The sequence below is a fragment of the Asterias amurensis genome, chromosome 7 (assembly GCF_032118995.1).
Source record: "Asterias amurensis chromosome 7, ASM3211899v1".
Classification (NCBI taxonomy): Eukaryota; Metazoa; Echinodermata; class Asteroidea; order Forcipulatida; family Asteriidae; genus Asterias; species Asterias amurensis.
Genome location: NC_092654.1, coordinates 5706550 through 5734261, shown reverse-complemented (window position 1 = coordinate 5734261; position 27712 = coordinate 5706550). Strand labels below are relative to the sequence as shown.

The following is a 27712-nucleotide window of genomic DNA, read 5'->3' as shown; positions in this document are numbered from 1 at the left end:
ATGCCCCACGGCTTACATTCCGATTGCTCCATGCCGTGGGGCCATATAACAAGCTTCCGTTACACACTCTCTGAATGGTAATGTTACGTTTGATTTTTGACCATTATGTACCATTTGTATCCCTAATCTGAATATGTAGTCTTTTTTGTCATATACTCATGAATAATTGTAAACAAAAATATTAAAATTTGGTTCAGCGAATTAGCTTTTCTACGGCTGGAAGGAAAACTACCTCAAAAAGATCACGTGAATTTGATGATTTTTTATTAGGGACTGCTCTTCTCCATTCCTGGAAGACCTTTGAACCTTTGAAGTCCATGAACTCCTTTTTTTCTTTTTTTCTTTCTTTTTCAACCTTTTGGGAGGGCAGGTATAAGAGGTGGGTATTTTCTTATAATATAAAAAGTTAGGAAACTTTTTTCAATCAAGTAAATTTTTATAATTTATTACTCTGTTTGTATTAAGTTATATATCAAAGCAAAGCTGAGGTGTTTCTCTTTAGAATGATACGCGACATTTGCAATGATGACATGTTGCTGAAATTGGCTACATGAATGACAATCAGGCAAAGTCAGGAATCAGATGTGCCAAAATTACTGGTCCTATGTCAGAGGCAGGAAACAATCGCCCCCGCCTCCTTCATTTTATCATAATAACTGTAAAATAACCAGCCCTGACATAATTTCATCTGCATTCAGTGGTTACTTCTGTTCTGTTTGTAAACAATCAGGTCCTGTTCGCAACCTCCACCCGCCTTGCTCACTGCATATTCCTGAGTTGTCTCACATTTCAGTTTCTGCCAACCAAATTGCTGCGTTGCTTAAAAAGCTCCCCACTAATAAATCTCCTGGACCTGATTGTATCTTGCCTAGTGTTCTGAACAAAATCTCCTCCGAAATAGCTCATCCTCTTGGCTTATTGTGTAACGCATCGCTGAGCATCGGTCAACTGACACCAGTTCACAAGAAAGCGGATAAGGTATTGTTAACTAATTATAGGCCTGTTGCTCTGACTTCTGTGTTTATGTAACGTTCTTGAATGCATTATAACTGTTGCCTTAAATAATCACTTAAACACCTTTGCTCTCCTAAATCCCCATCAGCACGGCTTTGTAAAACACAGGAGTTGTGTTACCCAACTGGTGAACATTATTCAACATTGGTCATCCACCCTTGATAGACGCCGCCCCCCCCCCCCCCCAAGAGTTTTCTTGGACATGACAAAAGCCTTTGACACAATGCCACACCACATCCTACTTGAAAAACTTGCTACCTCTTTCAATGTTCGCGGCAAGTTGTGGTGTTGGGTTCGGTCTTTCCTGACATACCGCAAGCAACGGGTTCTCTTTAGGGGCGGAGTCTTCTCATGGGTTAACATTACTTCTGGTGTACCTCAAGGCAGTGTATTAGGGCCGTTACTATTCAATCTTTTTGTTAATGACATATCTCATTCAACTTCATCCAGTTGTGTGTTATTTGCCGATGATATTCTTCTGTACCGCACAATAGAAAACGCCGATGACAACTTGTGCTCCAATCTGACTTAGATAAGCTTGCTAACTGGTCCAATGTCAATGAAATGACATTCAACATTAGTAAAACCAAGGTCATGCATGTCACAAGATGCAGGAACCTTGACCCAATATTGTACAACCTAGGTACTCTTCCAATAGAATCTACCAAGTCGTTTCAGTACCTAGGGCTTACACTTGATTCCAAACTTTCATGGGCTACTCATACCTCCTCAGTAGTTGCCAGAGCCAACCGCATGTTAGGTTTCATCAGAACAGTTGCTATAGGGTCCTCCACTAACGCAATTTTCTCACTGTACAAATCTCTTGTTCTCCCAATTTTAGAGTATGGTCTCCCAGCATGGCATCCGTTTACATTATCACAACAAAATCAGCTTGAAAGGGTCCAAAGAACTGCTACCCGGCTTGCTCTTAAACAAAGGCGTGGAGAATGTCTTATGAGGACAGATTGCAGCATCTTCACTGGTGTCCTCTAACTAACAGGCGTAATTACTTGCTCAGTGCCTTTGTGTTCAAGGTTTTACATGGCACTGCTCATACACTGCGAATCTATTCTTACTGGAGTTTTCATTAATCCTCGTCATCTTGACTCACTCACATTCCGCCATCTTTCAGCTCGTACCGACTGATTGTTCCATTCACCCTCCCATAGATTTCCCAGATTGTGGGACACGATACCACCCGTCATTCGTGAAGCTGCTGTAATTTGTCCTCTTATGACATTTCTTCGCCTCCTTAAGGATCATTGTTTAAACCACACAGCGTAATAGATGTTCAATTTGTTTGCATGTAGGTCGTGAACAATCCCCTGTTTGGTTTCCCTTCCCTATTGTTGTTTCTGAGTTCATTGTGTTTGTTGGTCATGCGTGGGGCAGCATGCTTCCGAGCAACAGTAATTTTGGTTTACTTTTGTTACCCCTGACCCGCATGATTTGTCCTTGGTTTTTTATCCCTTCTGGTTGTCGTCCCATTTGGTTTTGTTTTCCTCCTGCATGCTCCGCCCTCAGCCACCCTCTTAATGTGTTTATTTTTTGCTTTTGTTTTCTTTTTCAAATAATTTATTTAAGTTATTTTAATTTATTTTAACCTTATTTATTCTTTTGTTTAATTCTGTATTTATTTTCCTTATTTCTTGCTTTTTTATAATTGTTCTTCCGTTAATGTTCTGTCTTGTGTTATTGTAACTTGGCTGTTGTAACTTGTATTGGTCGAATAAATAATAATAATAATAATAATAAAAGCAATTATAGTAAAGTATCTTGCTCAAAGACACAAGTGTCACGACCAGGATTCGAACCCACACTCCGGTGACTTAGCATCAGAACTTGAATTCGATGCTCTTAACCACTCGGCTGTGATCTTAACTTGTCACTGCGGTATGGCGTTTTTTTACGGGATTCACACAGTGTTTCTGTTTTAGGGGGTTATAGTTGCAAGTAAATGTACTTTGTCAAAATGTTTCTTAAACTTTGTACACCTTGTTCAAGGAACTTACACGCCCATTCTTCATATTAAGATAAAGTATTGTAACAATAAGTTGTGTAAGCGCTCTGAGGTTCTGTTTTGTTTTTCACAAATAATCTTAGCCAGTGTTTTGCTGATACTCTGCCATGTAGGTGGGAAAGACCAATGGGTGAAAACACTCATACACACTACAACTACCCCCCCCCCCCCCCCGCAAAGTTAAGCTTACAATTGTCCGAAACAATTTCATGTTTTAGTTGATAATTTACTGAAGGTTTTAGTACACCATTCGCTTGCAAGACGTAATATGTAAGACGCATGAATTCTTGGTCACCGTATCTTGACACGCAAACACAACGCAATATTTGCGCATTGTGCGTTTTGCGTCTTGCGTACACACGGCATCCTGTGAGAATACAAACAAAAATGGGAATTTCTTAACGTTGGGAGCTGCATTATTTCATGAAAATGACGGATTTGTGAAGAATATATAGGGACCAAAACCCACTGCAGAAATATATATATGCTGCCATGGAATGTGAATCTGTTGAAATTAGTGGTTTCTTGCAGGTAAGATTTGAGTTATAACGCTTTGAAAACTTTCCGCCCCAGGAATGGACCCTGATATCCAGGACGTCACTGTAGTATAATACGAAAGTGTAAGGCCACCAGGGCTAGCTTGCCGTATGACAATTTTTCATTTCTGGTAATACATGTAGGATCCCATTCATTGCTTTTACATCAACACATACGGAGGTCACAGAGATGCCAAGTCCAGAGGCCAGCTTTGCGTGAGATCTTTCAAGCTAATTTTGTTATCACGATGTTAAATAAAACATCACTTCCATTGTCTAATTTTGAACTTTTTCATTTTCTTTTTAAAGATTTTTTTCTAAAAACAAGCTGTTAGCTAAAAGAGACAAGATCGCTAGAGGGCGCTTTGCGCAATCTTTAAAGATGGACTCAATATGGGCATTTTTGAATTTGATAAACAATTTGCGGCGTAAAAAAATGGCAGCTTGCGCAAAAGAGTAAATCTTTTCAAAGATTGCGGCCACCACTTATTTTGTATAACTAGTGGGTAGCAGTCAGCATGGCAGTGATTTAGTTTTTTTGGTCGGTACTTTCGTCCATGGTTCATCTAAGCTTGTTAAAACTACATAACGATGTTCGATGCAGGTTTTATTTGAAGAAAAATTATATCAAGTAGATTTACAATGTACCCTGGTCCCTGGACAAAGTAAAGGTGTTTATTTACAGTATAAACATAGACTTCACGCAGTGATCATCAAAATAACATCAAACAATAGTAGACGAGGCACCCCGGAAGATAAGACGCAACAATGTTTTGGGGGTCTAAAAGGTCAGATAAGATGCGTCTTAACCGCAGGAAATTCACAACAAAATATCAATACATACATCTGTATCCCCACTTACTCACCCATAGCCCAGTTTGTTCCTCTTCCATGTTTTCCAGTAATAACATTGGACTCCCGTAAACTGCAAATAAAAGGAAACATTTTTTAAGGTTTGTGAATGATTCAGGAAGCACTGATGAGTATACATTTGCTTTACACATCAATGTAAGGGTAAAATCATAATATCTTATCTAGTATGTCTACATCGGAGTGAAGGGAAAAAAACACAATTATTTCTCAACCCTGATAGAAAATTTACATACTAAAAAAAATTGTTGATTTTACGCTGGTGTGACTTTAGCAGGTTCGACTGTCACCATAATGATACTAGTCCAGGAGCTAAACCCCAAATTTAGGTAAAGCGTGACATTGAGTACAATTAAGATTTTTTTTTGCAGAAATATGTTTTTCAAGGTGTCTACATGTAGTATGCAATTCCAATGCATGTCCAGCTGGCAGGGTTGAGCATTTTTTGTTATTGCAAAAAAATCACTTTTCCCATATGTTTGTGTACAAACGCTCATCAATGTGTTTTATATGATAGCGACAAAACTCTTCACATGTTTTCTCGACAAGGAATACTTTTAGAAGTGTACTAACCAGATATTTCACGTAGATATTAGTTCAGACATGTGGTTAATAATATTATTTGTTTACTTTTACCTTTGGTGAAATTACGTACTCAATAGTTTGTTTCTGATCTGACCTTTGGCCTGGTGCCACATTTCGCCACATTTCTATAAATTTATAACAAACGCTCATCAGAATGTCCTCTGACCATGGCATCAATATCTCATCGGTGAGGAACAGTCACAGTTGAATGGTAATTTTGGCTAGAGTTGATGGCATTTGGTTGAGACTAAATTTGTTTATTGAGATAGTTGCATCACTGTATAATCATAGTTAAATATGACACCACAACACTTTGTTTTAGGTACACACACCCCAAAAACGGCAAGTAATGGTTTGATACATTGGCATGTATCTTGTTTTACTGAGAAGCAGGACACCTGGTATATTATGAAGGTCAATTATAACATGATTTTGTCCCCTTTAGAATTTATTTTATTTTAAGGGTAAACCACTCATGTTGGCCTATTTCTTTTAGTTTACTCATGTTATAAATACATAGAAATGTTGCGAAATGTTGCACCCAGGTCATAGGTTAGATCAGAAACAAAGTAACCTATTGATTACGAAATTTCACCAAAGTAAGGTAAAAGTAAATTAACAATAGAAAAAACATGTGAAGAGTTCTGTCGTTATCATATAAAACACATTTATGAGCGTTTGAACACAAACAAATATGGGAAAAGTGATTTTTTGCAATAACAAAAAATGCTCAACCCTGCCAGCTGGGCATGCATCAGATTCTTAAAAGGGACCCCCTGGAGTACTCATTTCAGCAAAAAAATTATAGTTGTACTCAATGTCACGGTTCATGCTCAGTTCTCCTGGACTATACGCACAAGCTTAGTAACCAGCTAGATGAACAGGAACAGGAGAAATAACATTGTCATCCATGGTGTCCCAGAGGGATCTGAGAAAGATCAAAAGTCCTGCGAGGAGCTTGTGGCGGGCTTTCTAGATTTCCACATGAAGCTGGAGGGAGGTTAAGATTTTGAAATCCAACGGGCCCACCGCACTCCAAGAAACCAACTATCTCGCTCCGGGTCCGGTGGTCAGACTCGCCCACATCTTATTCACGTCAAGCTACTCAGATACGGACAGAAAGTTCATTCTCAAAAACGCCGCCCGAACAATCCCTACAGAGGAGCTAACATTTACATCACCAATGACGTCACCTCAAGGATTCGGGCAGGCAGAAAATGTCTCAGAGATGATCATCTCCAATCCATGCGTGATGACTCAAGGGTCCAGTTTGCCTACATCCCCATGTCCGTCCCAGCAGTAATTTCATACAAACTGAAAAGCGGTCCGTTCAAGACCTTTCGGCTCCGGGAAGCAACCCCCATCTCCTAGCTTGTTATCTTCATAGTGCTACTAGCGTCAGCTGAGTATTTTTTTCTTCCGAGTGTTATCATAAGATTTCTTTCAATTTAATTGTGTATTTCACAAATCAATCTTATTGGAATGTACCTGTGTTGTTTTCTTGTAAATCAAGTTACCCCATGTTGCTATATATTGTGGTGCAATTTTGTTCCCTTTGCATTCATCAGTATGTACACAGTGCATCTTCTTATTCTTAGCTTGATACATGTAATCACCTCATTGTACTTAATCAGTCTGCTTGTCCGTCGTCACCAATTTGAATTCCTTTCACACAATGAGTGATAACAATAGCACAAGTCACGACAATAGCTCTGAACCATTGAATGACACTACTCTTCATTTCAATGATTGTGTTTTTAACCCGACAATTCTGAATTCAACGGATCCTAGTCAGCTTTTATTTAATTCGTGTGGTGCTCAATACCTTTCAGAAAGATAACTCAGAGACAAAACAAAGGAATTTGAAAATGACTCCTTTTCAATCTTCCGCGCCAATATCAGAAGTGTAAACTAAAATTTTGAAGATCTCACTTTTACTCTAAATAAAATACAACAAAAGTCCCACATTATCGGTCATACTGAAAAACAAATGGCTCAAAAGCACCCCGCATTCAATGTTATCCATTCCTGGAGATAAATGTGAGCACAAAAATAGACCTACATGTATGCAAAAAATTGTGGTGGTGTCATGTTATATGTAAAAGACTCATTGCAGTACACGATTCGGCCCGACATTGTTTGTGCTTCAGGATGTTTTATATCCATTTTTGTTAGAAATCCGTACAAATACAAAGAAAACTATCATCATAGGTTTAATTTACAGACCTCCTGGTCATGCTGTTTCTAACTTTTCCGAAGAAATGGATGAAACTCTTAACAAATTAACGACTGAAAACAAAGTCTGCTATATTTTAGGGGATCTCAATATAAACTTTCTTAAAAGTGATTCCCATAACCCAACTCGCGAGTTTTTGGATATCTTATATTCACACTCCTTTCGCCCAACTGTAGACAAACCAACAAGAATAATGTGTAATACAGCTACTCTTATTGACAACATTTTCACCAACAGCGTAGATTCTCATCAGGCAAAAATTATTACTTCAGGTCTTAGTGATCATTTGCCAATTGTATTGTTTGGTCCCAGTTTTGTTAAAGCTAAAAACTCAAATAATTTGAAACGGGATACCAGAGATCGAACGTCTCTTTAATGAAACGTGAACTGGACACGGGATATATAATGATGCGATAACGTGTGGACGCACTTACATTGAGCTCTCAGAAATTTCATGTTTTAAGCTCAAAATCCTACCTTCCGACCTGCTGAACCCATCCAATCTTGTTAAATATCATCATCGAACAGCAGTGAGCCTACATCCAGAACCAATAATGCCTGGTGGACGAAGAAAATTGCCAAAGTCTACATCACCGGATCGGGAGACACCCATTTTGTCACCCCAGTCGGGCCCCTCCACTGAGCCCCTGGAACCCCATGGGGACTTCCAGCAGTTTGTCCGGGGTGCCCTGCAAGAGATCCGTCGGGGACAAGTCGACCTTAACAGGCGCATCGACACCATTGAGGCAAGCTTCAATACAGCCATTGAGTACCAAACTAAACGCGTGGATGAACTTGAAGTAAAGATCAACGAGCTTGAGAAAATGGCTACCAAGTGGGCTCAAGCTGAAGAACAGTTAGCTGAACATGCTGAAAAATTTAACAAGTTGGAGCGGTTTAGCCGTCGGAGCAACATTCGAGTAATTGGTTTCCCTCAAAACAAGGATGAAGACTGCCTGGACATCTGCAAGCAAATGCTCAAGGACAAGTTTGGCCTCCATGACGTCAAGCTTGAAAGAGCCCATCGGGATGGCCCCAAAACACCGGGTCGTCCACAACATCTCTTGTTTAAACTTAACTGTTACCAGGACAAAGTTACCATTCTTCGTCAACAGCGACAGGTCTTGGCCGACACCCCCTACTTTTGCACCGAGGATCTGAACCGGCAAGATCTGCAAGAGGAACGCAGTTGGAGTTTGGAGGTGTCCAAGGCCTACAAGGAAGGACACAAGTACAGGTTTGTTGCTGGCAAGTGGTAGAACAACACAGGGGATCTCGCTGCATTCTACCAAGTTTGATACTCCCCCTGCCCGCACCAGTAGCAACGCCATACTCTTTTCATCACGCTTCCATCGCATTACACCTTCATCAACATTTCATATCTTTGCTGTCGTCACCTGCTGGAGAGCACTGTGCTTGCTACCTCCATGTTGCTAGTAATTATCACTTTCATTTGGTTCTCCATTGGACACTTTTGTTTAAACTCAGTTGTTTGTTTGAGGTTCCATTGCCAGAATTGTACTCATTTATTTGAGTGTGATTTAACATGTATATGTTTTGCTTTTCTTGCTTGCATTTGCTCGATTTCATTTCTGCTTTTTATTTTATTTTATTTTGAGCTTTATAGTTATTTATTTAGTTAATTGTCTTCATTTCTTATATATTCTATTATTTTTATATAGGTTCTTATGGTTGGAGGGAGATGTGTGGATTCATGAAATAATGTCTTATTGAATGAATTTACTTGTGTGTTTCCCTGTAATTATGAGAATTTATATTTGTTCATTTTTTTTCTTTCTGTGCTCCATGTAATTTGATGTACGTTCCTTGATACTCCATCTCCTTTGATCGTACTTCATTTGCGACTAAGTTTTCTGTTGTTTCTGTTTATATTTGTTTGCATTTATGTTTGCTAATTTAACCACTGATAACTCATTTGTTGCTGATGGTGCTAGCTACAATACCTGTTCTTACTTTGATCGCAATGATTTTTGTAATCTAAATGTTTCTACCCCTGATAATTTCTCAATTTTTTATATGAACTCCAGGAGCCTCTGTAGACATTTTTACGATATTCATGACTTTGTGCTCTCACTCAATCATTCTTTTTCTATCTACGGCTTTTCAGAAACATGGTTTAAAGAAGCTCCTCCTCAATATGTCCACATGGACAATTACCAACTCATTCATTCCTCTCGTTCCGTTAAAACAGGGGGAGGAGCTGCCATGTTTGTGAAAAACTCGCTCAATTTCCACGTTCGTGAGGACCTCATGTCATCTTGTGAAGATTTTGAATGTGTCTTCATAGAAATTGAACGAGTCCACGCTGTTAATTTGATTGTCGGTAATGTCTACACGGCTCCTGGGGCTTCCCCGGATAACTTTATCAGGTCGTTTGATTCTTGTCTCAATACTGTCACCAACGAAAACAAGCTTGGTTACATAATGGGAGACTTCAATCTAAATTTGCTTAATTGCTCTAACCATCGACCTACAGATGATTTTGTAAATACCTTTTATACGCTTATGGCTTCCGCCCTTTGTTTGACAAACCGACCCGTATCACCCCTCACAGTGCCACTCTAATAGACAACATCCTTACTAACAATGATAAAGATATGTCTGCAGGGATCCTTTATTCGGATATCACCGATCACCTACCACTTTTCAGGTGACTCCCTTTTGTCTTGACAACTCAGCCTCTGCTCGAAATACCTATGTCACACGGGACATTAATGCAGCTACAATCCGTTCTTTCACTGCAGACATTGTCAATTTGAACTGGGGCGAAGTCTATGCGGCGGACCAAGCCGATTCTGCCTACAATGCTTTTCTTTCTACCTTTAACTCTCTTTACAATCTTCATTTCCCCTCTTCAGTAAAATCTAGGGGTCATTCTGTAAGAAATCAGCCTTGGATAAATCACTCTATTGCCAACTCTGCTGATCACAAAAACAGGTTGTACCGGCGTTTCTTACGTAATCCAAGTGCTGCTAACGAGCGTCTGTATAAGGATTACCGTAATCGTCTCACCTCAGTCATTCGTGCTGCTAAAAAGAATTACTTTGCCCAGAAGCTGGATCACAACAAAACAAGCTTAAAAAATATCTTGCGTGAAATTAACAGCATTCTGGCAAAAATAAAAGGGCTGACCTCCCTTGTGAATTCACCAACGGCGAAGAAACTCTTCGAGACCCTCCTGAAATCGCTAACTCGTTTAACACACATTTCTCTAACATTGGTGCTTCATTGGCTAATAACATCCCTAGTACTAATTCACACTATACAGACTTTTCTTCATAACCCGAACAGCTTTTCTTTTTTTCTGACTCCTACTAACTTTCTTGAAGTCATTAAAATAAGCAATGATTTAAAAAGCAGCTCCAGCTGCGGATTCAATGGCATAAATTCTTCTGTGATTAAATCTGTCATTTCCTTTATATCTCGCCCTCTTGCTTACATATTCAACCTTACTTTTACTACTGGTTCCTTTTCTTCTAATCTAAAGGTTGCTAAAGTCATTCCCGTCTTCAAAAACGGTGATAAACATAACATCAGCAATTACAGACCTATCTCCAGTCTTCCTTGCTTTTCCAAAATTCTTGAGAGACTTTTCTACAACAGACTCAATACTTTTATTTCTCGCTTCCATCTTCTTTCTGACTCTCAGTACGGGTTTCGAGCTAAACACTCTACAGACATGGCGTTTATTCAATTTGTTGATAAAGTGTCCACTGCTTTAAATAATAAATTGAGCACTGTCGGTGTCTTTGTTGATCTTTCGAAAGCATTTGACACCATTGATCACTCCATTCTCCCTGACAAACTTAATTTCTACGGCATAAGAGGTGTTGCTCTCAAATGGCTTTCTTCGTATCTTGACAATAGACAACAGTTCACTTCTTTTAAAAATCACAACTCTCCTTGGCAAGAAATTCATCATGGCGTTCCACAGGGTTCTATTCTTGGCCCACTCCTCTTTCTGCTCTATATTAATGATCTGCATTCTTCTTCTTCCCTTCTGTCTTTTACGCTCTTTGCAGATGACACAACTATTGCTTTCTCTGACTCCAATCCGGCTAAATCCTTAAATATTATGAATGCCGAACTTCTTAAAGTCTCTTCCTGGTTTAAAGCCAACAAACTTTCCCTCAATAATAATAATAATAATAATAAGACATTTGTAAAGCGCCTAAATGCAAAAGCCTCTAAGCGCATAAAAGAAACAATAAAATAAACAATTAGAGAAAGATACAAGATACAAATAGGCAAATTACAAAAAAGAAGCTTTAAACAAATGAGTTTTCAACAGGGACTTAAAACATTGTAAAGTATTAGCTTGGCGAACATGCACAGGAAGACTATTCCAAAGAAACGGTGCGGCGTAAGAAAAAGATCTGTGGCCATAAAAAATGGAAGAAGCTCTAGTAGCAGAAAGCAATGACTGTTGAGATGATCGTAAAGTCCGAGTAGGGGAATAATGATGAACAAGTTCAGATAAATAAGCAGGAGATTGACATGTTTGAGCCTTGAAAGTTAACAGAAGAATTTTGTAAACTGTTCGAAACTTAACTGGGAGCCAATGCAACTGCATTAGTACAGGTGTAATATGGTGAGAATGAGGTAGACAAGTAACGAGGCGAGCAGCAGTGTTCTGTACACGATGAATTTTAGCAAGATCTTTATCGGGGAGTCCATACAGAAGTGAATTGCAGGAATCAAGTCTAGTAGTGACGAAGGCATGAACAAGACGAAATGAACACAAAACTAAGTTCATGCTCTTCAGTAAATCCTTTCATCTCTCAGAAGATATTCCTATTCTTCGTATCGACAATAATCCTATCCTTCAAGTTCACTCCACTAATTTTCTAGGTGTCATTATTGATGATCAACTCTCCTGGTCTGAACACATCTCTTCCATTACTAAAACCATTTCCCGCAACACTGGTGTTATGTCTAGACTTCGTGCTTTTCTTCCTCCCAAATCTTTGGTATTACTTTATAATGTAATACCCTCATTCTGCCATATCTTAACTATTGTAATATCATCTGGGCACAAGTTTCTAAAAACAAACTCCATTCACTATTAACCACTCAAAAAAGGGCCATCAGGATATGCACCTTATCGCATCCCCGGGACCACACCGCACCTCTTTTCGCACAGTTACACTCACTAGCACTTGCAGACAGTAATAAACTTCATACGGGTATCTTCATGTACAAATTCACCCACAACCTTTTACCCACCTCCTTTCGTTCATTCTTTACCTTTGTCCGTGACACTCATGGGTACTCTACCAGAACACATAACAAATCACACCTTTATGTGCCATTCACCCGCTCATCATTCCACTTAAAAACACCAGTTTGTTACATATGTAGTAATGTACATTATTATGTTGTAGACATTACGTATTGAATATAATAAAGTCACCCAAGCGTGTCAGTGGCTGGACTGTGCGAGCGGGCCAGCCACGAGGCAGTCTTGAGTCAGCTGTTAACCGAGTAAGACGTCTGCCTCTACACCTTTATTCAGCCTAGACTCAGGACCCAACCCATAGCCAAGCGCTATACTACATTGGTGACGATGATAAATTTCCAGATTAAAGTATTCTACCAAATTGAGGTATTTATAGGTTTTATTGAAAAGAGCCGAACCGTCACCTTTTGCAGTTGACATAAAATGTAAAAAAAACATCAGCTTGTATCATTATACAAGCTAATTATGACAAGTTTTCTGAATTTGTCAAAATTTATTTAGTGTACTTATTAAATTTGCTCTTTTCAATTAATATATTAGTGACATTTTCCACAAAATATTTGTCTATTAACAGTGGGGTGGGGACAGCTTTACTTTATATGCACATTCTCGGTTCTGCTGAATTTGTCGATGCCAAAATCTGTATATCGACATCCTCTGTTGTGCTGAATTTGTTGATGCCAAGATTTCAAGTAGAGCAAGTAATTCAGTTGCCCCCTAGACTTAAATATAATATTGTGCCAATATTAAGCTTATTTGTGAATGAATTTGTCCTAATTTGTGCTTGTTGCTTGTATTGCTTTGCGTGGTGCGTTTTATGCCGAAAAGAAAAAGGCAGAACGGCAACGTTCATTTTTGGCTAAATATAAAATTTAACTACTGTTATCCTGGTCAAACTGCTGAGCGTCACTCCCAGCAGAAGGCATTAACAGTGGAAGCAAGTGACTGCCGCAAATATTTATTTATTTGTCATAGTGTAGCTGACTTTCAGCTTAGCCACGCTATACTTTAATTATTATCACAATTAAATAATTGAATAATTGAACAAATTTGCTTGAAGGTACTTGAGCAAATTTTCAAAATTTACACTTATTTTTGTTGTTACGCCTAATAATTTAGCTTCCTACCAATCCGGTCAAACTGTTGAGCGACACTTCAACAGGGGCGTTGGTAGAAAGATTCCAATCAGTGACTATCACAATTGTAGCGATACTAAAACAGCTTTCAGTGTTTGATCTGTAATCGTAAATATAAAAAATAATGCCCCGGTGAAAGAACTCACCGCCCTTCCTGGGATCGGTGTAAAATTTGCCCAGGCAATTGTAGCAGTCAGGGAAATCAAGGGCGTGGTCAAATTAGGGGATTTTCATGAAACCCCCAGTTGCAAACAAAATTAAATGAGTTGTTGGACAAGAACTTAATAACAATGGACACCCCCATACCTCAAAATGAACCGGTAGAAACAGACAAACTAGATAAAATAATAACTTCATTGGATGTCCTATCACAGCATATTGGTAACATGACAAGTTACGCATTCCGTTCATTCAAGCATAGGGGGAATGGCCGCAATTGTTGAAAAAATGTACGACAATAATGCTGCGTTCCAGAAGACAAATGCAGATCTGTTTTTACAACAGGGAAACCTGTAGAAAAAACGGGGGATAAATTGATTGATGCAACGTTGAAAGTAATCGATGATAAAGCGCCACCTTTGCCAACACACATAATGGGGTCTATTCAAAGTGACAAAGGAGCAAGTGCATTTCGTCCTTTAAAATGCCGAATCTCTGGGTGCCCAAATTCCATTCGCTGACACAATAGAACAAAAACCTTAGGTCCTTGGCCTAGAAGTAGAACTTAGCCACAATTAATTACACAAAAGCAAGCTCCCCCACAAAAGGCGAGCGCAGACAAAGCCTACATGTATGTAGAACAAAAAGCCAAGCATTCCGTTAGCCCGCCCCAACACGTGACCTCGCCAGTAATACCAAAACAATCAAACTCAACCCACCCTCTGTCATCCTGGCCTAAAATTTCATAGTACGATGGGTCCAGTGATTTACATGCACTCCTGACTAAATTTGAAATTATAGCTGGTTGTTGTAATTGGGATGATGATATTAGAACTCTTGCAGTTAGTCGGGGCACTGACAGGCAAGGCACTTGGTGCTTTTGCTTGGTTGAAAGCGGACATTAAGGGAATCTACGACCAAAGTAGGGAACACCTTCTAACAATGTTTGGGAAAACAAAAGACCCTATAATAAGCCGTTCAGAACTGTCGTCCATAAGACAAAGAGATGAAGAATCCCTTGAAGCATTTGGGCAGCGAGTGCGTCAGTTAACAATGCGGGCGTTCCCCACAGCGCAAACAGACGTATTCGAAACATCAGCTAGGGAAGCATTTTTGCAGGGATGTTTAGACGCCGACGTTGCTGAAATATCTCTCTTTAGGGACCCCAAAACACTCAATCAGGCGGTCCAATATACTCAAACTGCGACCCATAACCATAAACTGCTAGCCCGTCAGGGAAGGTCAAGAGTAAGACATGTCTCTTTCGGCCCGACAGAACCACCTGCGGTTAAACAAATTCAAGTAAAACAAACCGGGCCGGATCAATTGGATGTTCATCTTGATTGGTCAGATCTTTTTTGAATATCGTAGAATGCCCTTTGGCTTATGCAATGCCCCTGCTACTTTTCAACGTGCCATGTCCCCAATATTGAGAGGTTTGGAATGGGGAGAGGTTTTGGCCTATTTAGATGATATTATCATTCTCGGCAAGAGTTTTGAAGACTCTATGAAAAATCTCATGACTGTTTTTGAGCGGTTTCGTTCACATAACCTAAAGTTGAAATCAAAAAAGTGTCAGCTTTTCAAACGAAAGGTGATATTTCTTGAAAAACAAATTAGCAGTGAGGGCGTTTCCCCAAACCCAAATAGCATAGAGACCCTGCGAAATTGGCCTGTACCCACCTGTCGTAAAGATGTTGAGAGGTTCTTAGGAATTGTTAATTACCATCGTGCACATGTTGTCAGTCCACTTTATGACTTAACTAAGAAAAACTCGAGATGGGTGTGGCATGAAGGACATATGAAAGTTTTTCATAAGCTTATTAATATACTCACCACTAGTCCAGTGTTAGCATTCCCTCGTAGTAATTATGGTGAACCATTCATTCTAGACACAGATGCGTCAGACATAGCTACATGTATTGGAGCAGAACTGCTCCAGGTACAGGTTGGGACAGAACGTGTGATTGGTTATGGCAGTTATGTGCTTTCCCCCGCGCAACGAAAATACTGCACAACGCACAAGGAATTGTTAGCTACTGTTCGCTTTATCAGACAGTTTCGTCATTATCTGCTTGGTAAAAAGTTTTACATTAGTACAGATCACGGAAGCCTTGCATGGCTGATGCGCTTCAAACTTACAATGTATATCAGGCATGTTAGCGCGATGGATTGAAGAACTCAGCCAGTACGATATGGTGATTTTGCATAGAAGAGGGAAAACACATACTAATGCTGACGCACTGTCACGAATCCCCTCAAATGACGCATTCTGCGATTGCTACTTTGCTGGGTGTGAACCAGTCTCCCATGTGGAGGTTGTAAATTCTGCACCAAAATTCACACTCAATGGGCACAATTTAACGAAGAAGTAGATAATGTCCTCCCGCTAGCTGTACGAACAGTTCAAGTAAATCAACCAATAAGCAATGATAACACGGCAATCATAGACAATTGTCCCCCTGACCGGCCTGTGTCGGTCGAGGACAACCGTTTGTGTTCTCAATCAACAGCAGTCAATGAATGTAAAAGCGAAACCAATCGAGAGGAATGCTGTTCGATGATCCGGCGTGTGCTAGACAACGACAGTATTTCTCTCGCCACCAAATATGACAAAACAGAATAAAGTCAACTACAACTCGATGATCCAGATTTGAAAAATGTAAACTTATGGCTAGAGACTGGTAACAAACCCCCACAGGATATGATTAAAATACTCTCCCCTGCAGCTAAATACTTCTGGGCAAATGCTTCCATTTTGGACATTAAACATTTGTTAAAGATGGTGTATTGTATTATAAATGGGACAAGGGTTACATTTAATTAGAACACTTTTTGTTGTACCTAGAGCAATACGTAAAGATGTTTTGTGGTTTAATCATGATTCTACCCTTGCTGGCCCACCCGGGGATAACCCGAACGATTCAGGAAGTAAGAAAGACTTGCTATTGGCATAAAATGACCGAGGACGTCACATTGTATGTTAAATCTTGCAAAGAATGTAACACCAATAAAAAGGCATCTAGGAAGGCTAAAGCCCCCTTGACAAAATACCATGCAGGGGCCTCGATGGAATGCATTCATCTTGACATCCTAGGACCATTTACGCCAAGCAAGTCTGGTAACAAATATATCCTACTGCTTATATGTCAGTTCACAAAATGGTTAGAGGCTTATCCACTTCCACACCAGAGGGCCGAATCAGTAGCCAGAGCCACTGTAGACAATTTCATTACACGTTTTAGTTGTCTAACCCACATTCACACAGACCAAGGAACAAATTTCATAAGTTCGTTATTCTAAGCTATATGCGTGTCCTTGACATTGTATAAACCTGTACAACCCTCTACCACCCAAGCTCAAATGGTCAGATCGAACGCTACAATAGCACCATTTTGCAAATTATTAGGTGTTACATTAAAGGTAACGTTACTGAGTGGGATGAGGATTTGCCTTTGATTACCTCAGCCATTAGGGCCCTTCCAAACCGCCATACCGGCATGACCCCTAACTTTATGATGCGTGGGAGAGAGGTTATGCAACCTTTTAGATTTAGTTTATGGCATAGTAGGAAATAAGGTACAAAGCGAGGCTCCTCACCAGTATGTACAAAACCTAAATGAACGGATGCACCGGGCCTACATATACCATTGCAAGAGAGAATGTAGGGGCCGCACAAGTGTATCAAAAGAAATACTATGACCAGAAGCAAAACTTCTCATCCCACGAAGAGGGAGATATCGTCTATAAGATGAATAAAACTCCTAAAACCGGACAATCCTGTAAACTACAACCAATATGGATTGGGCCGCTTTTGGTTGTGAAATCTCTCTGCCCAACATTTTATAAAGTAAGAAGTAGAAAAACAACAGAGGTTCTACACTATGACCTTCTAAAAAAACTGCAATGACCGTGAAATCCCATTGTGGCTTAGAAGGCTACGGAACAAGTTGTTAGGCTCAGGTCTGGAGGAGGTTGCTCCTCAGGAAACATGCGACTTGGGAGACATTTTTTAATCGATGTCTCCCATATCGGATATGAGTCCAACTGAGAATCGCAGCCCTCACCCGGTATAGTTACACAACGAAACGGGGGAGGGTAGTGAAACCGCCCAAACGTTATCAATGTGAGGCATAAAAGCCAAGTTGGACAAATGTCAACGTATAATGTTTGTATAGTCCAATCTACATAAAGAAATAAGTAGAGTGATGTCAGCGACATGACCGACCCCGACATGCCCCTCTTGGTAACGATGGCTCCATCCGAAGAGCACCCACTTCAGTAAGAAAGCAGAGTTTTTGATTCGGCTTGTGCTGGACAAATCAAAGGTCTTGCGCTCTTGTTCAAGAGGGTGCATCAAATCATTTCCAAAAGGGCAGTCGATCTTAATTTGCCGGCTACCATGCATTGTGGAGATTCTGAGGCTGACCACTGACAGCCAACCCCCCCCCCCCCCAGACCGGCTTGTATTTGGAACGGATGCATCATATCTTCCTGGAAGCATTCGTATTCGGCATCCCTGCTAGCTACAATGCCAACACTTCAATATCATCAGAGGGATCATCACCAGTAGATCTACTTAGGACATGGAAGAACACCAAGCTACGTATCCTCTAATCAATAGTTTTTACATTAAAAAAGTTTGGACAGTTTTGGTGACCAAAATCTACAAGTTTAAACTCTATGCAAGACTTTCTTTTAAAAACTGTATTTTCCGATATAAAAGCTTTAAGCCAAAGTGAGATTCACCTCAGTGTTTAAAGAAAAACATAATTTTGATGTAAAGTAGGCTTGCATTAACGTAACGCATTTTGGACGCTTACATGCTTTTAAAACATTAAATTAGCATGTGGGGAAATGGAAAAGATAAACGTTTTCCCTTTATTTTGCTCTGTCCTCAAGGTGGACAGACCGACTGATCTATATAAAGTGATGTGTTATAAACTGTATATATACATGTATGTTGCATAAGACATTATATTTTGTTGCACTATTTTGTTTCATTAGATCTATTCTTGTCAGATGAAAACGAGGTCAAGTCATGACCCCAAGCCAATTTCAAAGATATTTTATTTTGATTTCCTGTGTTCTCTCTCTAACCAAGTTGTTAGAAAAGAGAAGAAGTAGACATGTTTTTTCAGTAGGTGTTCCGCAAAATTTTCTCTCTCTAACCAGGTTGTTAGAAAAGTAGGAACACAATAGAAGAGGAAGACATGTTTTTCAGTAGGTGTTCCGCAAAATTTGTATTTATTGTCATTCTTTTTCAACTTACAATGTATACAGTGTATTGTGCGAGCGGGCCAGCCACGAGGCAGTCTTGAGTCAGCTGTTAACCGAGTAAGACGTTCGTCCTCTACACCTTTATTCAGCCTAGACTCGGGACCCAACCCATAGCCAAGAGCTATACTACACAAAATTAAATGAAGTGTTTGATAGACATGTTCCATATAAACGATTCAAATGTAAGAAATCAGTACGCAATTTCTGGATGACCAAGGGTCTGTTGAAATCAATCTGGCGACCCAAGACACATTGCTGCGCATGTTAACGGTTTCTTTACAAATATTGGTCCTAACCTGGCATCCAAGATTCCGGATTCAAGACATAACCCTACTGATTTTATCGAAGGTGATTATCCTAATTCTCTTGTTATTACCCCAATAACTAAAAGTGAACTTCTGAAATGTATTGATGAAATTGTATTGATGGTTTATCATCTAACAAAAGTCCTGGCCATGATAAATTAGACAGCTATCTTATTAAAATGACTGGTACCAACATTGCTGGCCGAAAATATTTAACCTATCCCTGGTGTCAGGAATTGTGGCACATGATTTTAAGAAGGCTAAGGTAATTCCTTTGTGTAAAAACGGTGACCCTAAATTAATATGCACATACCGCCCTACCTCTATACTACCATGCCTCTCCAAACTGCTCGAGCGCTTGGTTGCTAATCGTCTTGAAACCTTTATAACTAAGTATAATATTCTGCATAACTCCCAGTATGGTTTTCGTTCTAATTTCTCAACCCAAATGGCACTTATAGACTTTGTTGACAAATCACTTGTCTATTGATAAATCTAACCACACTATAGGATTGGTCTTTACCTTTCAAAGACATTCGACACTATTGATCATGTTATCTTACTTTCAAAGCTTGAGAGGTATGGAATTAGGGGAAGGCCCTGGACTGGTTCAAAAGCTAACTCTCTGATAGGAAACAGTTCGTTCAATGGAAAGATTATGACTCTACACCTAAAACTATTAAATGTGGCGTACCTCAAGGCTCAATTCTAGGTCCAATACTCTTTCTTTTATATATAAACGATATCTGTAATTCTTTGAAACTGTTATCCTTTATTCTTTTTGCTGATGACACCAATGTTTTCTTTAGTCATAGTAACTTAAAGGAGGCAGTTTCAGTAATGAACTCAGAATTGCAAAAGGTTTCATTGTGGCTTAATTAATGTAACAAACTATCAATTAATGAAAAGAAAACTTGCTTTATGTTATTTTCAAATATATGTAAAGATGACAACATCAATATTTTTATAAACAACTCTAAAATAAGCCAAGTTAATTCTTTTAGATTTCTAGGTGTTATAATCGACAGCAACCTTACTTGGAAGTCTCACTGCCAAAAGATTCACACATCTGTTTCCCAATTTTTGGGTGTTCTACGTAAACTTAAACATATTCTGCCTAGGAATGTGCTATCCTCTATTCATAATACGCTGGCATTGCCCCACTTTCAATACGGAATTCTAGCTTGGGGAAATACTCATGCTTCTTTCCTGAACAATTTATTAAACATACAGAAGAAATCCTTGAGAGTAATAACCAATTCTAGCTTGAGAGAGCACACCGCACCCATTTTCAAGCAATTTAAAACACTCAATATTTTTAAATCTTATAAATATCATCTTGGGGTCCTTATGTTTAAGTTGGAATCTAACTTGTTACCAGGTAACATAAGACTCATCTTTTCACGAAATATGGACATCTGTTCACATAACACTAGATCAGCTACTAAAATTCATATTGGAAAGGCTCGGACCACTAAGGCCCCCTACTCTGGAATCAGCTCATCCCAATACCTTCATTTAGAACAGTTCACAGCTTTAAAAAATACTTGAAAAACCTACTTATAACCAGTAGCGTTTAAAATGAAACCACCTGTAACTACACGTGTACCATGATTATCCATTCCAAATTATCTAGTCCTGTAATTTCCCAAGTAATTATGTTCTGTTAATTTTCCTTTTTGTTATCAACTCTCAATATAAGGCTGCATAGCAAAAAAAAATGTTAAAAACAGTTTAATTACAAACAAATATTGTTTTGTGCTATTTTTGCTGTATAATATGCGTTATACCTTTCACTGTACTTTTATTTCATCAATCAACATTGTTATAATTGTTATAAAGTAAAACCAATTAATTTATATTTTAAAGGGTCCAGGCTCTGAATAAGCTTAGGCTTTTTCCTGGTGCCCTCCTTGTATTACCCTTTTGTTCTTTTATCTTGTATGTTTTATGATTATTTATTGTGATATTTGGAAATAAAAAACAAACAAACAAACAAACACTGATGTGTTTAAAAAAGAGAGTTAACAACAGAAGTATCGATTTTGAACAACTTACCATCTTTTATTGGTTTGATAGAAGTTATTTACGACCTTTGCTTCACTATCAATATTGATACATCTCCACTTTCCATCTTCACTTGCAAAGGTAGGTCTAAAATAAAAATTTAAAAAATAGATATTTTGTGTTTGTCCTTTTTGAAACTGTTCCGGTTTGTTAGTTACTACATGTATGGTTGATATTTACGATCCAGACCCTGAGATTGAGGCAGTAGACCATGGGAGATTTCTAACGAAGGGGTAAGGATGCCTTTAAAAACCTCAATGAATGACATTACTGTCATTACAACAACCTTTTGCTTGTGTTATTCAGCAAATGCTTGCAATGTTACAAGATCCTTACATGGTAGCTTGGCCTCTCACTTGTATTGTTCGTGATTTTACAAACAATTTACAGAGAAGATTTCATCATGTTTATTCCCGTTAGAGATGACCAGGCTTGGCCTAAGGAGAAGAAATCTTCAATCAAATCTATCTTAAATTGTTTCGTTTCAACAAACAAAATGGTCGATCTCTTTTTATTGTCAGTGCCTGTACCACGTTAATACTACAGCCATAAAGTTTGTCCTAAAAGATTATTCCACAGCATAAATACCATGACATAAACTGCTCACAAAAAGGAAGGAAACTTTTTTCAATCCAGTATATTTGTTATTATTTATTACTCTCTTTGTATATGGTATATATCAATGCAAAGCTGAACTGTTCCTCTTTAAAATGATACCACATTTGCAATGATTACATGTTGCTGAACTTGGCTACACGAATAACAATGAGGCAAAGTCACAAATCAAATGTGCCAATATACCGTGGTCTGTGCTAAATGGTCAATAGGTAATGCTCAATAACCAAACCGGTCAAGCTTTTCAGAACCATTAATGATTTACACAAAGATTTGCACCAGTGAGCTCATCAGAAACAATTAACCCTCATCTCTTGAAAAACACCTTGTTTGATGGGTATTTGCAAGACGATGTTCTACAGCCGATTGCAGTCCCATACTTGCAGACTCTTGGACCAAAATGCCATCTTTCAAGATGACAACGTTGGCCCCCATCGAGCCCGACTGGTGACTGACTACCTGAACAATGTTGGTGCACCGGATGGATTGGCCCGCTAACAGTCCAGACCTGAATCTCATTGAACATCTGTGGGACCAGCTTGGCCGCGCTGTCCGCGCCAGAACCACCAACACATCAACTGTGGCTGACCTAACCAGGTTCCTTTATGAAGAATTGAACGCCATCCCTCATCATCAGCGCATCACAAGACTTTTGTGCAGCATGAGAAGAAGGTGCCAGGCTGTCATCAACGCCTTCGGATCATCCACTCGTGACTGAACTTCTTGTATCAATAAAGTGGATTAAGATCAGTAAGTTGTCTTGCTTAATTGTTTGAATTAGTGTCAATTTGATTGTTCACACAGTAACACAAAATTGCTAATTTTAGCACATTTGATTTGTGACTTTGTCTCATTCTCATTAGCGTGGTCAAGTCCAGCAACATGTAATCATTGCAATTGTGGTATCATTTTGAAGAGGAACATTTCAGCTTTGCAATGATATACATGTATTCCATATACAAATAGAGTATTAAATAATAACAAATATACTGGATTGAAAAAAGTTTCCTTACTTTTTGTGAGCAGTTTATTTCGACTTGTAAGGTGCCAAAAATACTGTCTGAATTTTAATGAGCACAAAGTTACAAACTCAAGGGTTTCAGAGTCCATTGATAAAAGACATGATAAAACACAGCTTTTATGGCGGTAAGACTAAAAGACATGAATTAGCCATAGTCTCATTATACATGTAATCACTTTTTAAAGGTTGTACCTTGGGGAATATTATTCACAGCCAACAAAATGCTGCGGCTTAGGTTTTTCAATGTGGCATTCATGCAGCAACATGTTAGGTAAGCTTCAGCAGTTGTGAATAAAATTGCTTTGAAAATTGTGATTTAATTGCTTAATATGGGGTTTGATATGGAAATGTCTGCGGTAACACCATGTAATGACTATCTCTATGAGTTGGGGTGGTTCTGAAAAGAACCGTTAGGGTTTAAAAGACAAATTTGTTAGAGCAGGATTTGAACCTGTGACTTTTTCCGGGATGGATTAGGTTTTGGGCCATTACATGTAATAAGTGTTGGAGATTTGTCACCCTATATTAAATGTAGTCTACAAACAAGTCAGGCATGTCAGGCCCCAAACTATATTTTGATTAAAAATGTGATTTTATCTTTCACATTGGAAGTATCGGTCCAGGCAAGAATGCATCTTTTTGAAAATAATTGACGATCAATATACCTGTACACCCCATGCTCCCCATAGCTCTTATATATAAAGCCACATCTACAACAAAATGGCAACAATCTGAGATTAGCGATTTTAAAACAATAGCCCCTAGAAACAGCCATTTAAGATACTTGTAACTTAAGTTCACCAACTTAGTACTTGTCCTCTTATCGTCACTACTAATACTCACCTCTGACTTTGCAGATGACTGACTGTTTTGTAAAACTCTTTGACAATCTGGTTACCACACTGTCCAACTGGCAAAAAGACTGAAGACATGCCGGGCAAAGTAAGCTACACTGTATGTGTACCTGTATCAAAGACAAAACCATTTTCAAATACTGGTATATTTTCATCTTTGCTACATGTAAGCATAAGCAGGGATGCACAGAAAACACATTTCACATTATTGTTTTGATTTGTTTTCACTAACTGGGGCAGAACATTTTCAAAGGTTCATAACTCAAACCTATTCTGCAAAAAGCCACTTTTTTCAACAGATTCACATTCCATGGCAGCATACATTTTTCTGCAGTGGGTTTGGTCGTCATATATTCCTCACAATTTAAATCCGGCATTTTTGTGTGAAAGCTCCCTACAAAATTCCTGTTTTGATCGTATCTTCACAGTGTTGTCTGCTGCCGTGCGTAAGCATATATTCAGGTGTTCAACGCAATACATAAATTTATGTACTTCTTGGTCTCCGCATTAACACAATGCAAGATATGCACGTCGTGCGTCTTACATGCACACGGCAGACTGCACCTGTGTGCAAGTTTTGACCCCGAACATGGTGGACAGGAAATGTGCATTCCCTTTCAGTTGGCTGGACCCCACACACTTCTTGGAGGTGGAGGGACTGTAGTGTCCCTCGCTCGAATAATGGGAGTAAGGTCAAATGGATATGTACATGTAGAGTAAACACACGTGCAAAGTGCAGTACGATCCAAATCCTGAGTTTGTACTGCATTTTTCCGGCAATGCCGACCAAGTGTATTGCTGCTGGATGCAACTAATTATGGGGTCAGGTTGCATGTTTTTTCTGCAGATCCCAAGTATGGGCGGTTGTGGGCTGCGAAAGTCAGACTCATTAGAGCAATATTGGTCCGGTCCGACAGCTTTTTCAGCGATGTGCAGCGAACACTTCACGCCGTTGTGTTTCAAAACCGTAATACACCACACATGTGACATGAAGACAAAAATTATTCTAAAACATGACGCCATCCCAACAACTTTTCCAGAGTGGGAAGTCAAAGAAGGTACCTAAAAGACGTGACAAACCTAGAGGAGCGTATGCCAAACGGGGTAGTTTGAACTTTGAGGGCATGTTATTAGCTTGCGATTCACCGTGCAGGGTAATCAGAGTGGACCATTCGCACAGCAGCCCTCCGTAGTGCGTGCAGTCTGCTCCGCGACCATAGTTCTGTACGTAGGCATCATACCGATCAGATACCCAGACGTAGTGTTCAGGGCAAGACTATACATTTTTTCTTCAAATATCGCGCCTCGATTGATGTCGTGAGCAAGGCCCTCTCGGGTCGAGGCCTACTCTTAAATTTGTAAATAAAATGAGAACCAATTTTTTAGAGCCTTAGTTAACTGATTATTCACATTCCACTCATCCAAACACATATCTTAGTGACAAAAGCTTTATTTTGAAAAAAATACCACTTCCAGGTGACTTTAAATTTAATGTGTCTAACGAGCTTACCCAAATTATCTATGCGCAGTAGACACTTTATAGACATCACTGGACACCTTTGGTAATTGTCAAAGACCAGTCTTCTCACTTTGTGTATCTCAACATAGGCACAAAATAACAAACCTGTGAAAATTTGAACTCAATTGGTCATCAAAGTTGCGAGAAAATGTTCGAATAAAAAACACCCTTGTCACACAAAGTTGTGTGCTTTCAGATGCTTAAATCTAGTTCTGAGGTCTCGACCGATTTTATTTGCGATGGATTTATATAAAAACCTTCACCTTGAACGAGGCTCTCGCAGGATTATTTGACCCTTCATCGCAGCAGTTTTGCATGAAAACTAGAGAGATCGTCCGCCATTTTTTCAAGAAAACACGTTGAAATCGGCCTCGTTGGTTGGGACGCAGGAAAGCGCTATAATAGCTTTATATAGGTTTAATCTGAAAAGAACAGCCACACAGAATTATGTGCCACAAAAACCATCGAACAAAGTTTAGCAAAGAGCAAATACAGCCAATTCGTAACGTGTAGTAAGACAATCAAATGAAGAATCATAAATATTAAATAAAGGAAAACTTACGACTTTGCCTGGGCTGTGAGTGATGTAAACACAATGGTAGAAATACGTCAGAAAAATAATAAAAACGCAGCTACATGTATCTTGCAGTTTATCATGACCACACAATGTGCATGCGATCAAAATACTCAAAAATAAAAGTGTTACAATAAGCAAACCACTAAAAATCAATAATTTAACTGTGCCAACGACGAGTGCACCTGCAATGTATCGGATGGGTTTGTTCTCTGTCACAGAAAATACGTTCTCTTTTTTATGCATGCAAAGAACACGAGCGTTATTCACGTACAGCAGATGCATTGCCGTTGAATTTTACGATGGATTTGAGTTTTGCGTCTACTCAAGAGCGCCCGCAAAAATCAATCGCAAATTCGCCCATTTGCGATGGGCTTGCGACGGGCCTGCGAAGGATTTCAAAACGTCCGACTTTAGTGAAATCAGTTTTTTAAATCCGTCGCAAACTTGCGACTGATTTCACGATTTGCGATGGATATTGGCTGTTTGCGACTGATTTAAAGTTTAGTGAAATCGGCCCCTGGTTTTCACACCATGGGTAGCAGTACACACACAAAATGTATACCTCAAATGAATTTATTGGATATTTAAAATATATTCTAGCTTCTTGAGATGTTGGAATTTGGAAATAAGTTGCAATATCATCCAGTATCGCGATATTTTGTTGACGATACATCGTGGGTTAGAAAAAGCAATATCGCCAAAGCTTTTGAGACACTTCACAAATAATAGAGTCTCACACTATTAACAAGTTTTACAAGAGAGATAGGAGAACACTACAAGACAGCAGCAGAGATGGGCTATGCGCAGGAAAACGAAACAAGCGTAGGTCAAAAAACAAAAAGAGGAATCAAAGAATCTCTGAACAGAGAGATGTCATCAACACAAAGAGAGGGTATCCAGATGCCCTAATCTTAAGAAGCATGAGAGCAGCACAATCAGCTGATCCATCTCCTTCAAAATATCTCCCACATTCACTAAATGGACTTGATGAATACAGGTGGAAACAGAGTTCTGTTTTGATGGGAAGGTTAAGACGGTTTTGTGGAATATTGTATGTGTGCAAAGTAAATGTGAACTGATGTCGTAAACATGGTAAAGGACTCACACTCACATGTTAACTCTTTGACAGATTTGCTCCCAAAGTTTGTGTCGTAGATTCCCACCTGCAGATGCTGTTAGTTAACCCAAACGGTTCTACTGCTGGTCACATTTTAAAGACTTTATGTTCTGTTCCATTCATTATGCCTCTTAGTGGCCCGAAGATTGAACCACAAAGCATCTAGAATGCAAACATTTTCTCAAGCCCTACCTGTAAAAGGCTTCTTGTTCCCCACTTGCATGCTCCATCTTTAATAGATTTGCCCCCCCCCCCCAAAAAAAATAACATTAAACAAAAAATAATAACAGTTATTGTCTGGATCCACCCTTGACGATGCTGGTGGTAATTGGGATGAATTGCCGCCGTCTGAGCATTATTCAGAAATAGTATGGATCAAAAGCTATAATTTAGTTTGTTTTTACATTAGTACAACAACTAATAGCAAAAAAATGGTGCATCAAAGCTAATAAAGGGACACACCGGCTCACCATTTATGTAATTTTGTGGTGCAGAATCTTAGATAAAATTTGTTTGAATGGTTGATGTAAAAAAAAATCAT

The 27712-nt window shown here is 39.1% G+C and overlaps 1 protein-coding gene and 1 pseudogene across 3 annotated transcripts in view; one reads left to right on the top strand and one right to left on the bottom strand.

Annotated features, from left to right (window-relative positions):
- The window catches only part of LOC139939454 (tubulin delta chain-like), a 116058-nt gene that overhangs the window by 74723 nt on the left and 13623 nt on the right, over positions 1 to 27712 (bottom strand). For all 3 annotated transcript variants that reach the window (XM_071935384.1, XM_071935383.1, XM_071935385.1), the window contains exons 2-4: positions 23948 to 24068; positions 21460 to 21555; positions 4437 to 4495 (exon numbers count right to left, since the gene is read on the bottom strand). In XM_071935384.1, coding sequence (XP_071791485.1) covers positions 4437 to 4495; positions 21460 to 21555; positions 23948 to 24036 — 244 coding nt within the window. In that variant the 5' untranslated portion in view covers positions 24037 to 24068. The remainder of the gene's footprint in view (positions 1 to 4436; positions 4496 to 21459; positions 21556 to 23947; positions 24069 to 27712) is intronic.
- On the top strand, positions 5902 to 6396 carry LOC139939510 (uncharacterized; annotated as a pseudogene).